Genomic DNA, 15,417 nt, shown 5'->3' on the forward strand with positions numbered 1-15,417 from the left:
CCCTCTCTTGACTTGCTCCTCAATCTTCCTGGCTTTTATCATTCTAAATTCAGGAATCTGTTCTTAATTTTTAACATTTTACACTGTACTTCATCTTTCTCCATAGAAGAAGACTAAGTTTAATTGATCAATTCTTGTTCCAAAAAATCATACATTCCATTATTAGACTTTTTGAACTGGTGACTGATCAGAAGCTATTTGTAAGTTGTAATTAATACAAGGTTGAACTTATCTTAGTTTAAGAATGGGTCCAGAATTTCCCTTCAAACTATTTTGACAAACAGCACTTATAATTTCTGTCAAATATACAGATTTTCTCTGTGTATGGCTGGTATAGGTGAAAAAAAACTGCACCTGGGAGGCTCTGAATGTAGGTTTGAACCTCTTGCACCAGGTAATAAAACTTATGCACACTTGACCAGTTTATGACACTGACACCAACGCTCATTTTTCAATTTAACTTTTAAGGTGCATATTGATTGTCTATGAGGTACAAAATCCTGATTCTCCTGGATACAATTTTACACAGATGGATAGAAGAATTTGGGGAATTTTTTTGCATTCCTCTGAAGCAACAGGAAATCTCTCCTACCAGAGAGCATTGCCATATTAGATACACAAGGAGTCTGATTCTGTATGGCAAACCCTACTTACCTAGTCAGGTATACATCAAGTCAGTCAGTCTCTCTCTATATATATACATATACCTCTACCTCAATATAATGCTGGCTTCAGGAGCTAAAAAATCTTACCGCCTTATATTGAACTTGCTTTGATCCACCAGAGTGCACAGCCCCCTTCCCCCCGGAGCACTGCTTTACTGCGTTATATCCAAATTTGTGTTATATTGGGTCAAGTTATAAAGCTCTATCACATGATGTACTCCTAATGATTCCCATTACTACTATCCATGTACATGATATATAGCTAAACATCTGAAAACAATTAAATGGAAACAAGCCTGATTCACAGTCTTTAAACCCACACTTTGTGTGAGTTTGCCCCAAATCAGTTCCAGCTGTAATGAGGAAATAGAAGTCTGAGTGGGAGGATCAGCACTGGTTGCAATTATACAAATGGTATAGTAAATTCATATACTGATATTATTACTATTAAACAAGACTCTACACTGATTTTTAATTACATGCAACATTCAGTTAAATTATAATATGCATAACTGTAGTCTTCAGAGGTATTAGTAGTTAAAAGGTAAAAGTTTTCTCATTCGCTAAGTGCCAAATTCAAGTATTATTTTATTTAAATTAACTCACCGCAGATTTGTGTCTTTCAAATAGGGCTCACTGAACAAAGTATAAAAATTTGCATAAACATCATTGCTTTTACTTATAAATTACATAAGTAAATAAATGTTTAATATTGAAAGTCTAATTCAGTTATCTGCTAATGAAGTGGAAAAAATATATATTTTTTTATTTCCTGATTTGCATGCTGTAGAATATATAGGATGTGACACTTTATAAAAAGTAATTATTTGATATGTTTGTTCTTCGAAACCGCAACTACGACTTAGATAACAAGTAGATAACAAATCAGTTATCTTTTTTATTTTTGCTGTGTTTAGTAGATGACATTAAAAACTACAGATCTGAATGACTACTGCTGGTCTTTTCAAACATTGATTCCAATTCTGCAATCAGATCTGCATTATGCAGACTCTTGTGCTTCTGTGGTAGACCCAATGAAGTCAAAAGGACTCTCTGGTTTCATATGTGGCGATCCAACAGCATGATCAGAGAAGAATTGTTTTTTCATATGGTAGGAAGAACGCTAATAAAAGAATGCACGAAACACCAATCCTGGAGGAGGAAGGAGGGAGGGGAAGATGGGTATTTTTGAATGTGTATGAGCAAAACAATATACTATTTTTTGTCCTTGTGTAGTGGGGCAACTACCCCACTCTGGCATGGATGGGGCTCAAGCAAGCCAGAGAGGTTGCACAGAGCCCCCGCCAACCCTGAAAGGGCTTATTAGAAGCCAATCAAGTAGAGGCTTGAAAGCCAGTCAGGGCCAGGCTGGGCCCTACAAGAAGGATGCAGGGCAGAGAGGAGCGCAGTCTCTCTCTGGAGGGCAAAGGGATAAGAACTGGCTCTTTGAGAAGCACCTAAAACAGAGCAGCACTGGGCAGGGTCAGCAGAGGCTGGGAGAGCTCTAGACTGATGACTGCCAGACTGGGACCCTGACACAAAGGGGGAGAGAAGATGCTGGGGCTACAGGGAAGTGACCCAGGAAAGTAGGCAGAAGAGGAGAGTTGGAGAAGGACAGTAAGTTGCAGTCACTAGAGGGTCCCTAGGTTGGGGGCCAGAGTAGCTCATGAGTAGGAAACCTCAGAAATTACTTCATACTTACAATTTGGGTAGGAAGAGAACAGAAGAGGAGAAAGGGCGGAAAGAACCAGTCAGAGAGAAAGAAAAAAAAAATCTACAGTATAACTCTAAAAGCAAAGCTAACTTTACTTTTCCAAAATGGAATACCAACTGAAGAGTGAAGAGAGTTTAGTGCAGTTCACCTCTTCAACAAGTTGCAAGATCACTAATTCTTTTCACCTTTGGCACAATTATTCACTTATTTACAATGACAAGTTCAAGCACAGAAGGTTTGCACCATTATCAGAATCAGATATTTTTAAGTATCAGAGGGGTAGCCATTGTCAGTCTGGATCTGTAAAAAGCAACAAAAAGTCCTCTGGCACCTTACAGACTAACAGATATATTGGGGCATAAGCTTTCGTGGGCGAATACCCACTTTGTCATACGCAAGCTTATGATCCAATACATCTGTTATAGTCTATAAGGTACCACAGGACTCTTATTTATTTTTAAATTTCACTTGGGCTTTTATCTGGATTTAGTTTGCTGAAAAACCCATTACAATTTAATTATATTATTATATTATTGCATTAGCTTTATTTTAGTAGAATTAGTTCCCAATACCACCAAAGAAAAAGTCTCAGCCTATCAGTGGAAAATGCCAAAACAGCCAGTTTCTTTTAATCAAAAAAGTTAATCGTTGACCTTTATTTTTTTCTTGTTAAAAAAGTCTATCATAGTTTAGAACTGTTGCAGGGCAAATGCACATGCACATTGTTTTCTTTAATTTGGTGGGAGAAAAGTACACAAGAGTGCCTCTAGTTCCCACGAGCTCTCTCCACTTAGTCCAGTGACCCCTGTTATACAAACAACTTAGCAAAAATTAAGTTTCCCCAAGCCAGCTAGCGTACTGAAACTCCACAGTACTTGGAGAGAAAAGTATAATCTCTTGAATAATAATTTGTATAATTATTCACCTACAAAGCAAACAAGTGAAAAACAAATTAGTTATGTGAGAGAGCTGACTAGGCTGAGAGGTTTACATAGTTTACAAGATGCTGCACTGACGTCATGCAGAAAGAAAAAGTGAGCTATGACAGCTGCTAACCACTGTCACCAATGCTGATCTGCAAAGTCATCGCTTCTCAGCAAAGAAAGATACCTAACACTTTCTGAGGCACACCTGAGACTGCATTACATATACAATATTAAGTCTGACATTTAACTTCTATTTGTATATTTGCTTTTGGTATAGTCAGAAAACAAAAACAAACTTCCAAGCACTAAATTTCTCAGCTAATGATATAGGGTGAAATCCTCACTCCATTGAGGTCAATGGGAATTTTTTTCATTGATTTCCATGAGACTAAGATTTCACACATATTAAAATTAGACTCATTCACTCCCTACTATGTGTCAAACAGATTTTTTTTTAAACGTATATTTTTCACTAAAAAGACTTCTGTGAGGGAGTCAAATCCATCCTAAAAGAAAAACCCAGAGACACCCAACCTCAGATTATCAATGTATTAGGAGGCTATTAGGGAAAATGCAATACATGACCTTATGTTTTTGTGGTATTACTTAACTCTGACTCAGGTCTTTCAGTTGTTCCAAGTGGTTGGGTAAGAGGTTTTGTGCATGAAAAGATTTTGAAAGAGGGAAAAAGTTCAATGCAACTGCTACATTATCAATTTAAACTAGTTGTGTAAATCACTCTCTCACATACACACAACTTCTTTGAAACTTTAAACAATTTACAGATCTTGAAATAAAAGATAAGTATAAAAAATTGAATATGTAGGATTTTTCTAATTATCAAATCATCTTAATTTTCTGCAACTCATGAAATATATAAAATACCCCAAAATATAGAAGTAAATCCATAAAAACAATGTATCCATCATCAGACTGTCAGTGAGTATAAAGCTTGCGTTCATTAGCCTATTTTGTTCATACTGTGCCATAAAAGATATTAAATTTTACATTCCAAGTGCATGGCACAGTACTGAAAGAATAAGTCTTCCTTTCCATATCTGCAAATTGGGAAAATACTAATTCTTGTATGTATAATTTAGCAGCGGTACAATAAGTGAATCATTTACCATATTGCTAAAGTCAGTTAAAATATAATTCATTCTGTTCTAAGTGACTACGTGAACAGTGTATGATAATATCATCTGCCAACAAAAAAGTCAGCCAAGTTCACACAAGATCACATACTGCTTAGACACTAAATAATATGTCAGACAGTGAGCTGAAGCACGTCTCAATGAGAGAATTTAAAACATTAAGCCAAATGAAATAATTCCACACACCACTCTACACTAGGGATCAGCAACCTTTGGCATGTGGAACGCCAAGGTAAGCACCCTGCCCGGCCGGGTTGGTTTGTTTACCTGCCATATTCGTGAGTTCGGCCAATCGCAGCTCCCACTGACCGCAGATCGCCGCTCCAGGCCAATGGGGGCTGCGGGAAGTGGTGGCCAGCACATCCTCAGCCAGCGCTGCTTCCCGCAGCTCCCATTGGCCTGGCGTGGCGAACCGCGGCCAGTGGGAGCCACAATCGGCTGAATGTGCAGATGCAGCAGGTAAAAAAAAACGGCCCGGCCCACCAGGGTGCTTACCCTGGCGGGCCGCATGCCAAAATGTTGCCGATCCCTGCGCTACACCATCCACTGGGACATTTCACTATGTTAGAATTTTTTAAAGACTTTTTAAAATTTGTAAATCTATTTCATTTCCAAGGACAAAATAAATGAACTGTGCATGTGTATCTTATTTCCTTGGGTGTTCATTCAGAAAATAATGGATTCAACAGAAGTGGAGGAATATGGATCTGCACAGGTAACATAATCAGAGGTCTCCAGTTAGAGGTGAGTAACCCTATTCATTGGAGAATTGCCTGTGCAGATCCCTATCCTTGGGAGATTACCTAACAATAGGCATATTTATTGTTATCTAGCAACAGGGATATTTAAAGATTACACGATTGCTTCCCTAGACAGTGTAGACTCAAACCTTAAAAGCAAAAGAATACTGCATAAAAATATCAGATAAGTCAACTGAATTGCCCAATTTTAGCTAATATTGTTATAATTTGTATTATAATAGTGCCTAGAGATCTTAACTGAGATCAAGGCCCCATTGTGTTAGGCACTGTACAGATATTTAGGGATGAAGGGACTGTGTCTCAAAGAGATTACAATCCAAACATTAAAGACTGGGGATGGGATGGCACAAAGAGGGATAAGCAATTTATCCAGGGTCATCAAGCAGTTCAATGGCCGCACCAACAAACCATGTTTCCCAAGTTACAGTCCAATGCAGTGACCTATCCACTGGACCATGTTGTTTCTCCTTCTGTACACCCAGGTTGAAAATTCTCTACCATTTCAAAAGAATTGGGCTTGGTTGAGGCCTTTTGACTGTCCACTAATACCTGCTGCATCTCCAACAAACAACTGCTTTCTATTTCTACTGAGGAAACATGTTCCAATCTTCTGGATGCAAGATTTGACCCCATTTCTAAGACCAAGATATTGGAAAGGTTATAGATGATATGGAGGGTTTTGTTTTCATAAGACAACAAGTCTGTGAACTATATTTGCTATTTCAACTGTGGAGCTGTGAAAAAATCACATGGATTCTTTCTTGCTTTTATCTTCCTGATAACACTGAGGAGTAGAAGCATAAGAGGGATGACAGGAAATTCTGACACAAGAATCTAGAGAATTGAAGAGAGTGTTGTGTCTAATGGAAAAATAAATCTATTTGGGGGGTCCCCCATTTCTGAAATATGGACTTGATTATAGCATCTTTCAGAGACCACAGTCTCTGATGAGCATGAGTCAGGTGATCTGCTAGGATGCTTTCTTTGCCTAGCAGATGGAGAGATGTGTATGGCCCTCCACTGCCCTTTATTCCAATAAAATGAGTCTGGCCTCTTCCTGCTAAATGAACAGTTGGACTCAGGTGAGCCACCAGCCAAATCTGGATGTATCTGTTACATGTACAGCTCAGGTAGGAAGAGAAAATGGTGCTCCCTGACAACAGCTGTCCAGAAAAGTCCATCATGGCAGGGAATCTACAATACCTTGCTGTGTGTTCAATAGAGCCTGAATTTCATCCTGCTGGGGCCAGCAAATCATACTTAACCACCAACACAGATTTCACAATGAAAAAAGTGTGTTCTTGAGTTCTTACAATGTCTAATCTCTTCTGGATGAGGTCTCCCGAATGAAAGATTCTGAGTCCAGGATTACACCTTCACTCAAGAGGCTCACCTTGTAACAATTGTTGCAGTGAAACAGGCAACAGAACAGGAACATCATCATTATGGAGGAATATTGTGAAAAGGCAAAAAGGAGACGTAGGTGCTCAGTTTATAACAGTGCCTTAGAAAGTCTCCTCTTGCACGTCAAATAAAACAGTGTACTTACAATTGCCCTTAAAAAATGTATACATCCTAACAAATGTTACCACACGCCTTCAAATGAAGCTAACCACTACTAGGACACCATAAGTAACTAACAGACATCCTTAAAGAATTAAGAAAACAAATTTAAATACAGTGCCATAAAGCCTACATTATCACTATATTAAATGTGAAATGTAAGCAATGAGGCTGCAGTGACTCATGACAGCTCCTGACATTGCCTTGACTCTGAAATGGCTGGTCTCTGGTGTAGAGTTTTGGTGCCAATACAGACCTTCTGCAAATCCTATAGTATAGTGCGGACAGATCTCCAAACAGAATCAACATTTGTAATATTTCTTCTTATTTAGTTTTTCTTTTGTTTTCACTTAGATAGATCTTTCAAATTCTGCTTTTACTGGAGTGTGTGAAAAATTCATCTCAAGAAATGGCTAGACCAATATGATCACTTGAGGCAGAGCAGCCATTTCTTCGACGGATTGAGGAAAAGTGGTGGATGGAAATGAAAGAGACCAGTGGGAATATAAATGCAGCAGGAGACGAAAAGATGAAGAAACTTGAGAATTAAGACAGATAAATGAGGTTTAGGAGACCTACATGGCCAACAAAATGGGTTCCTGAACAAACACTATTAGTCCTAACCAGAACAATGTAGCTAATTAAAGTGCATGTGATTTAAATCTAGTTAACTTTACTTACACCAGGAAACTTAATTTGACAGGTCAATTCATGACAGTGAAGTGCTGGATAAGAGATAAGGTTGAAAGAAAATTAGGTAATCTCAGATACACTGATATATAGTTTTGGTCTGATATAATAAAATGAACATAAATCCTAATTCAAATCAAATTTATAACAATGAAAAAGTCAGCTTATAATGCAAAATATAGCAAGTGTCCAATCTGAAATCTAAAACCATATAAAGTGTAGGTATACATCTGACTCGCTTAATTCAATTAATTCTTACAGAGTTTTTTTAATGTATTTATTTTATTGTGAAGGAACTACAGGAACCTGCATTGATTCAACAGCAAAAAAATTGAAGATTGTTTCTCCTCATAGCTCATCTCTTACAGAGAAGCAGGGTACAAACTGGTCTGAGGAAGATATACTTATTTAACTTTTATATATTTACTGAGACTTGACTACAATTGTGGATCCAGGCTTGATAGAACATACACAAGTTTCTGCATCTAGAAGTTTGTAATGTAACATACCAGAACAGAATCTGACAGACTTAGTTTAGCATCATAGCTATATTTCATTTGAGATTAAAATATTTTATTTTATAGAATATGTAAAAATAATAAACCTCTAATACATAAAGTGATCTCAAAATCAATTTGAATTTTCAGATTGTGTTATGAGACCAAAAGGAATTAAAAACATAGGGTCAATTAAAAAAAGTACTTACGTTGGTAATTGCACATAAAGCAGGCCTGTGCAACAATCATCCACTCTGCTCTAGTCTCACAGAAGATGGCAATGTTAGTCTTCGATTGCTGCCCCAATACTGCTAAGCCATTTCCAAAATTAGTAGCTTTAACATAGACTTCATCATATGAGAGCCAAGCGTATTTTCCAAGGATGACCTAATAAAGCAATATAAATTTATATAAGTGTAATTTATAAAAGGGTAGGCCCCCGGGCTTCAGTGAAGATCCTTATTATGCCTTAACCCACGTGAAAATATGAACGATGTAAGCCTAAAAATATAATTATCAAAGTCTGCCAAAGGATATCATTCTTGAATTAAAACAAATTATAGCATTGTGGAAGTTCCACGTTTTGTCCCTCAAAGTTCAAGTTAAATGGCTTGGTAAACAGAAACTATGTGATTGTTGAGCGCATAGAAATTGGCTGTAGGGTGGATGTGGCATACTGTGGACCACAACCCCATGTACAAGAAGCACAACATAGATGTAGTTCAAAATGCTAGGACATCCTCTCCTCCTCTACTGTCCCTCCCAAAACATTTCCCCACTACCACCCCAGAGAACTGGCACACAGTTCTGTTCCACAATTTACAAAGACTGTGACATCTGCTAATAGGTATCACAGTTTTTGTTTCTGCTTCCCCACTTGGGAAGCATGATATGTCTACCGCACTTGGGGTCTTCTGAGGCCATGCTAAACACCACAGTAATTAACCCTTACGTATTTAAGATTTTAAAAAGTTTATTCCATGTTAAGAAAAGGATAAAAGCTTAGCAGTAAAAAATGTTTTCAAATATTCTTTTTGCTTTACTGGTTTCCTATCAATTCACCCATCTGCCAACCCACCCTTCCCAGCACCTCAGCAGCCTATCTTCAGGGCTTCTGGGAAATCTAGGCTCCCCAGTTCTATAGCATCCATTTGGCTGAGAAGCCTGGGCTCCCCAGCCTTGACCTAGGAAACCTGGATTACTGCAGAGCCACAGAGCCTAGGAGCTCAGAAAGCTGACTGAAATGGACATGATGGTTGTCAGTTTCATGACTATCCACCATTAAATAGCAGCTGTGAAACTGACCTAACTCTAGTTAACTTCATTTAGAGGCTGCTTTTCGACAAAGCTGTGAGCAATAGTAGAGGCAGGTACTGGGGTTATTCATAAAGAAACAACAACCTCAACAAAAAATGGGCAGCCAAGGAATCAGGAGCCTGGTAGCTCTAGCTCCCAAACTCCCAGCAGATCACCTGACTGGTTGCCACAAAGCCAGGGAGCCCAGGAGCCTATAAATCTTATTTCATTTTGGAAACACTAAAATATTCCGGCTGTCTGTGTCTTTTAAACAAAATATTACGCATTTAGCTGATCTGTAAAAAATTTCAAATTTTTGGATTTTCATTCTGTTTTGGGATGAAAAAGTTTCCAAAAGACTCAGCATTCTTTGCAGACCTGGAAATCAGTTTCATTGCCAGAAAGTTGCCTGGAGCAATGAGCAGCAGGACTCATTCAGGATCATCAGCACTAAACTTTTCTCTCATCCTATTATACTAAAGGCTCCAAGCAGGGGCCTACTGCCATGTAATATTTATCGCTATCTCCTTGTGTGATTTACACCATCCACTCAAACTTAACACACTTGCCAATATAATTTGCAGAAATACATGCGAAGGTCAAAACAACAAATTACTAGATGACTGGAAAGGGATCTTTTAAATAAGCAATGGAATTTCAACTTAAGCCCTTCAACACAGATATTTGTTTACATGTTATATTTAAAGTTTAAATTAATTTGGTGTACAACATCTGAACAAGGGGAGTCCTGCTTCAGTAGATCTTATGATGCAAACTAAATCAGTGCTTTCCTCCACCAGAGGTTAGCCATGATACAGGTGTGTTTGGGGAGTTGGGACGAGCTTTTATTAACAAAGGAAATTTTACCTCTATTAGCTATCTCAGGAAGCAGTGAAGATGCAGCAGCATACACCCCAGCACACGTTGTACAAGCCCACATGGAACACTGGGTAACAGCACATGCTGTTGTGGCTTCACAAATCGTACCTCAGCTGGTTAGATCAAAGCTAGCTTGGGTACATATACATGAACTGAAACCACACCACCTGATTGCCATGCAGATATATCCTTAATCTCCCCGCACATACACATATGAAGAACTCATTTTCCTTATCCCAAACCCCACAGTCCCCTGCATCCTTGTTTGTTTCTCTTTCCATGAAATGCCAATGTCCTGCCACCATCTATATACTGCTTCCTCCTGCCTTCCCAAGCACACATTTTCTGAGGATGTGAATCAAAGACTCATCTCCCCCGTCCAGGCTCCCAAACAGTGTGGCAGAAGACAGCTGGGGTGTGTGTGTGTGTGTGTGACAGGAAGGGAGAGCAAGGAGAATTAGATTCTCGGTAGCACAGAGGCTGCTTGCTCCAGGATGGGAAGCGTGATCCCAGTGGTTCCTACCTGCTCCTTGACCTGATCCTGGGTGCTGCAGCAGCCTCTCCAGATCCCATTCTCATCTCCGTGTATTTATGTAGGAGCAGAACCCACAAAATATTTCCACTGCCCTTCCAATTTTGCCACCCCTGCCTCCAAGTACCCTAATTCCAAATAGCTTTCCCTTCCAATCACCTGACCTCATGTTCACACTCCTACCTAAACTGCCACACTTCATCAGATTAAGTTAGAAGATCAGTTTATAAGAGGTTGTTCTTTAACCACTTGGAGACAACTCTTTATATTTTTTCTAGCACTATGACCCTCCTATTCCCCTCCCCAATATATACATATACATATATATACACACACACACACACACACACACCAGTTAACACTACTCAGATTACTAAAGCCATTTTTCCTCCTCAAGGCATACAAAAAATATTGTATAGATATTTACCTATCAAAACAGTATTTTGGAATTTTAAAAAAAAAAATGTAGAATTTCCCTTGCACTGCTTCAGTATTTTTTTAAAATGGGGTAGGGTAGAATGATACTTTCTTCCTCATCATTTACCTTGATGGTTCAGAAAAAAAAAAGTAATTGGAAATCCATATTTCAGAACCTTTGTAAGGTAATGCCTATAATGGATTTTTAAAATTATGATGGGTTAGTTTGCATTTTAATTTAAGTATCAGAGGGTAGCCGTGTTAGTCTGGATCTGTAAAAGCAGCAAAGAATCCTGTGGCACCTTATAGACTAACAGACGTTTTGGAGCATGAGCTTTCGTGGGTGAATACCCACTTCCTCAGATGCATGTCATTAATTTAGTCATTGTTAAGAAAAGGGTTTTCTGATTTTTAAAACAAATTTACAATAACTTTGGTTCTTAATCCACAGAGAGTACAACAACAACAAAGTGTGAATGTTTACAGAGGTACTTTCCAGTGTACAGCACTTAGCTCCAAACTTAATAATCAGTTTACTGTATAAAGATCCCAATCCTTCAAACACTTACGTACACGCTTAACTTTACACACTTCAGTAGGCCCTATGGGGACTACTCATATATGTAAAATTAAGTGTGCACACAGGTTGTGTTAGTCTCTAGGAGGTCAAAAGTAATAGAAGAATCTCTCTTTTATCCGATATTTATATCCAAACATTGCCAGAAATACTAGGTGCTGAGGCAGTGTTTAAAGGTCTCCTGAAGAAGCAGTCAATCTTAAGAGTGGAAAATAAAAAATAAATACTGCCCTCTAGTGCATCTCATTTTTTCATTTATCTAAACAGCAAAATAATTGCTAAAATTATACTGATTAGGAAAGTTAATATACATGTTAATACTTTTAGTTAAACAGAAAAAAATGTCATATACAAATAATATCTGGAAATGTTTTATGACATTAGAGAATAACCATTTAGTGGTTCTTGGACAAATCTCTTTCACACATTTGTCCATTCAGTGTTGTTGTAGCCAGGCTGGTCCCAGGATATTAGAGACACAAAGTGGGTGAGGTAACAGCTTTTATTGGACCAGCTTCTGTTGGTGAGGGAGACAAGCTTTCAAGCTACAGAGAGCTATTATTCAGGTCTGGAAAGGGTACCAACAGAAACTGGTCCAATAAAAGTTATTACCTCACACACCTTGCCTCTCTACATATTTGTCCAGACATTTAACATATTAGGAGTGGGATTTTTTAAAAAGTGCTCAGCCTTGGAACAACTCCACTCTCACTAAAGTCAACTGGGCTAAGCCAAGTCTGAGCACTTTTGAAAATATCATCCTACAAACATTAGAGTAGTATATTTTCCAACATAATTATTTTATTTAAAAAAAATAAAAAATAAATAAAAAACTCAAGTAAACAAAACCAACTCTTGCTTCTCCACATTCATTGCTACAAATCCAAATGCAGTTTTTTATATATACACTCTCAGATAGAAGCACCACGCATATATCCAAAACATAGGAACTGCCATACTGGATCAGACCTATAGTCCATCTCATTCTCATCCAATGTCTTGTTTCTGACAGTAGTCAGTATCAGATACTTCAGAGAAAAGGTTTAAGAAACCCCACAACAGGCACATGCAGGCTAATCTGCCCTCCACATTAGGTCTTTTCCTAATAATTAGAGATCAGTTTAAATCCTGAAGAATGAGGTTTAATCTCTCTTCCAAAAATTATGTTAGCATGAACTATTACAACTTCAGATATTTTTGTTATTCATACAAATCTCCAATCTTTCTTTGAATCATGCAAAGGTTTTGGCCTCAATAATATCATGTGGCAGTGAGTTCTACAGTCCCACGTTGTGTGAAAATTGTATTTCCCTTTTACTAGCAGTTTTTAATTTCCCATTTTTTAATTTCAATGCATGTCCCTCTGTTTGTGTTATGAGATGGAGAGAACAGAAGCTCCTGAGCTACCTTTTCTATAGATTCATAGACTCTAGAACTGGAAGGGACCTTGAGAGGTCATCAAGTCCAGTCCCCTGCCCTCATGGCAGGACCAAATAACTATATTATTCATTATTTTATATACTTCTACCATGTCACCTCTCAGTCTTCCAATTCCAATCTTTTTACTTTTTTTATATGAGAGTTTTTCCATTACCCTAATCAGTCTCGTCGCCTTTTTATGAACAGCCAAACAGTTTCTAATTCTGGAATATCCTTTTTGAGACATGCTGACCAATACCATGTGCAATATTTTAGATAAGGCAACTGCCACTGATTATAATGGAATTAAAATATTTTCTGTATTATTCTCCATCTCATTCTTTATGCATCCTAACATCTAGTTCACTTTCATGAACATAGCTGCACAATTTCATTATAGATGACAATTTCCTAACTCAAAAAGTTTTGCAGACAACACAGGGAAATTCTTTTTTAGACCTTGTCTTAACTGATAAAGAGGAACTGATCACAGAACTAAAAATTAATGATAGCTTAGGTACACCTAATCATGACAATCACATTTACAATGTGCAAGCAGAATAACATTCAGACCAGTAATACATATACTTGTTGCTTTAATAGCACCGATATCACCAAGCTGAAAACAAATTTGAGCCAAATCAGCTGAGAGAAAGAATTTAATCAGAAAAATGTGAATAATAATTGGGAACCATTTAACAAAGCCTCAACAGATGCCCAAAAAGCCACAAAATCGAGAAAGAACAAAGTTCAAGTTAAAAAATAATATGGTTTAGAGGGAAGTGAAAATAGCTATAAAAATAAATAATATATAACAAATAATAGTAATGAATATAAATCAGAAATGAGGAACTACAGAAAATAGTTAAAGGAAGCAAAGGGATATAAGGAGAAATCTAGGACCAGCAGAGTAAAGGACAACAAGGAACTTTTAAAATATATTAGGAACAAAAAGAATCCTGACAATGGTATTGGTCTATTACTACATGGAAATGGCAGAATTATCAATAATAATGCATAAAAGGCAGAAGTATTCAATAATTATTTCTGTTCTGTGTTTGGGGAAAAAAACAGATGAGACAGTCTCACTATATGGTGATAACACTCTTTCCATTTGAATGGTATTTCAGGATGATGTTAAATAGCAACTACTTACGTAAACATTTTTAAATCAGTATGTCCAGACAACTTGCATCTAAGAGTTTTACAAGAGCTGGCTGAGGATTTTGCTGGATCGTTAATTATGAGTTCCAATTAGTCTTGGAACACTGGATAAATTCCAGAAGACTGGATAAAAGCTAATGTTGTGCCAATTTTTAAAAAAGGGAAAACAGGATGACCCATGTAATTATTGGCCTGTCAGCCTGACATCAATCCTGGGCAAGATAATGGTGTGGCTGATATGAGACTTGATTATTAAAGGAGGGTAGTGTAATTAATATAAATCAATATGGGTTTATGGAACATAGACCCTGTCAAACTCTCTTTTTTTAAAATGAGATTACAAATCTGGTTAATAAATGTAATTGTGTTGATATAATACACTAAGACTTCTGTAAGGCATTTTACTTGATACCACACAACATTTTAAATTGTTAAAATTAAAATTAAAAAACTAGAATGATATAAAATTAACATATATTAAATGGATTAAAAAACTGGCTAACCAAAAGGTCTCAAAAGTCAACTGTAAATGGAAATCATCACTGAGTGGGTGTGTATCCAGTGGGGTCCCACAGGGATCAGTTCCTGGTCTTATGCTATTTAACATTTTTAACAATTATCTGGGAGAAAACACAAAATCCATCATTGATAACGTTTGCAGAAGACTCAAAAAGTGGGCTAGTAGTAAACAATGAAGAGGACACATTACTGATTCAGAGTAATCTGGATCGCTTGATAACCTGGAAGCCACTAAACAATATGAGTTTTAATATGGCTAAATGTAAATGCATACAACTAGGAACAAAGAATGCAGGCCATACTTACAAGATGGGAAACTATCCTGGGAGGCAGTGACTCTAAAAAAGATTTTGGGGTTGTGATGGATAATGAGTTGAACATGAGCCCCAAGAGTGACGATATGGCCAAAAGAACTAATGCGATCCTGGGATGCACCACCAAGGGAATCTCGAGTAGGAGAAGAGAGGTTATTTTATGCCTGAATTTGGCACTGGTACAACTGCCACCGGAATACTGTGTCCAGTTCTGGTGCCCACAATTCAAGAAGGATGTTGATAAATTGGAGGGGTTTGCAGAAAAGCCACAAAAATGAATAAAGTATTAGAAAACATGCCTTATAGATCAGACTCAAAGACCTCAATCTA

The 15,417-nt window shown here is 37.5% G+C and overlaps 1 protein-coding gene across 13 annotated transcripts in view; it reads right to left on the reverse strand.

Moving 5' to 3' along the window:
• ACSL3 (acyl-CoA synthetase long chain family member 3) overlaps positions 1-15,417 on the reverse strand; it is a 117,985-nt gene that overhangs the window by 54,504 nt on the left and 48,064 nt on the right. For all 13 annotated transcript variants that reach the window (XR_004001965.1, XR_004001964.1, XM_030575135.1 and 10 more), the window contains one exon: positions 8,180-8,357. Coding sequence is in view for 11 of the 13 variants with exons in the window: in XM_030575135.1 (XP_030430995.1) it covers positions 8,180-8,357 (178 nt within the window). In the remaining 2 variants the exon portion in view is untranslated. The remainder of the gene's footprint in view (positions 1-8,179; positions 8,358-15,417) is intronic.

This window comes from Gopherus evgoodei, chromosome 9 (assembly GCF_007399415.2).
Source record: "Gopherus evgoodei ecotype Sinaloan lineage chromosome 9, rGopEvg1_v1.p, whole genome shotgun sequence".
Taxonomy (NCBI): Eukaryota; Metazoa; Chordata; order Testudines; family Testudinidae; genus Gopherus; species Gopherus evgoodei.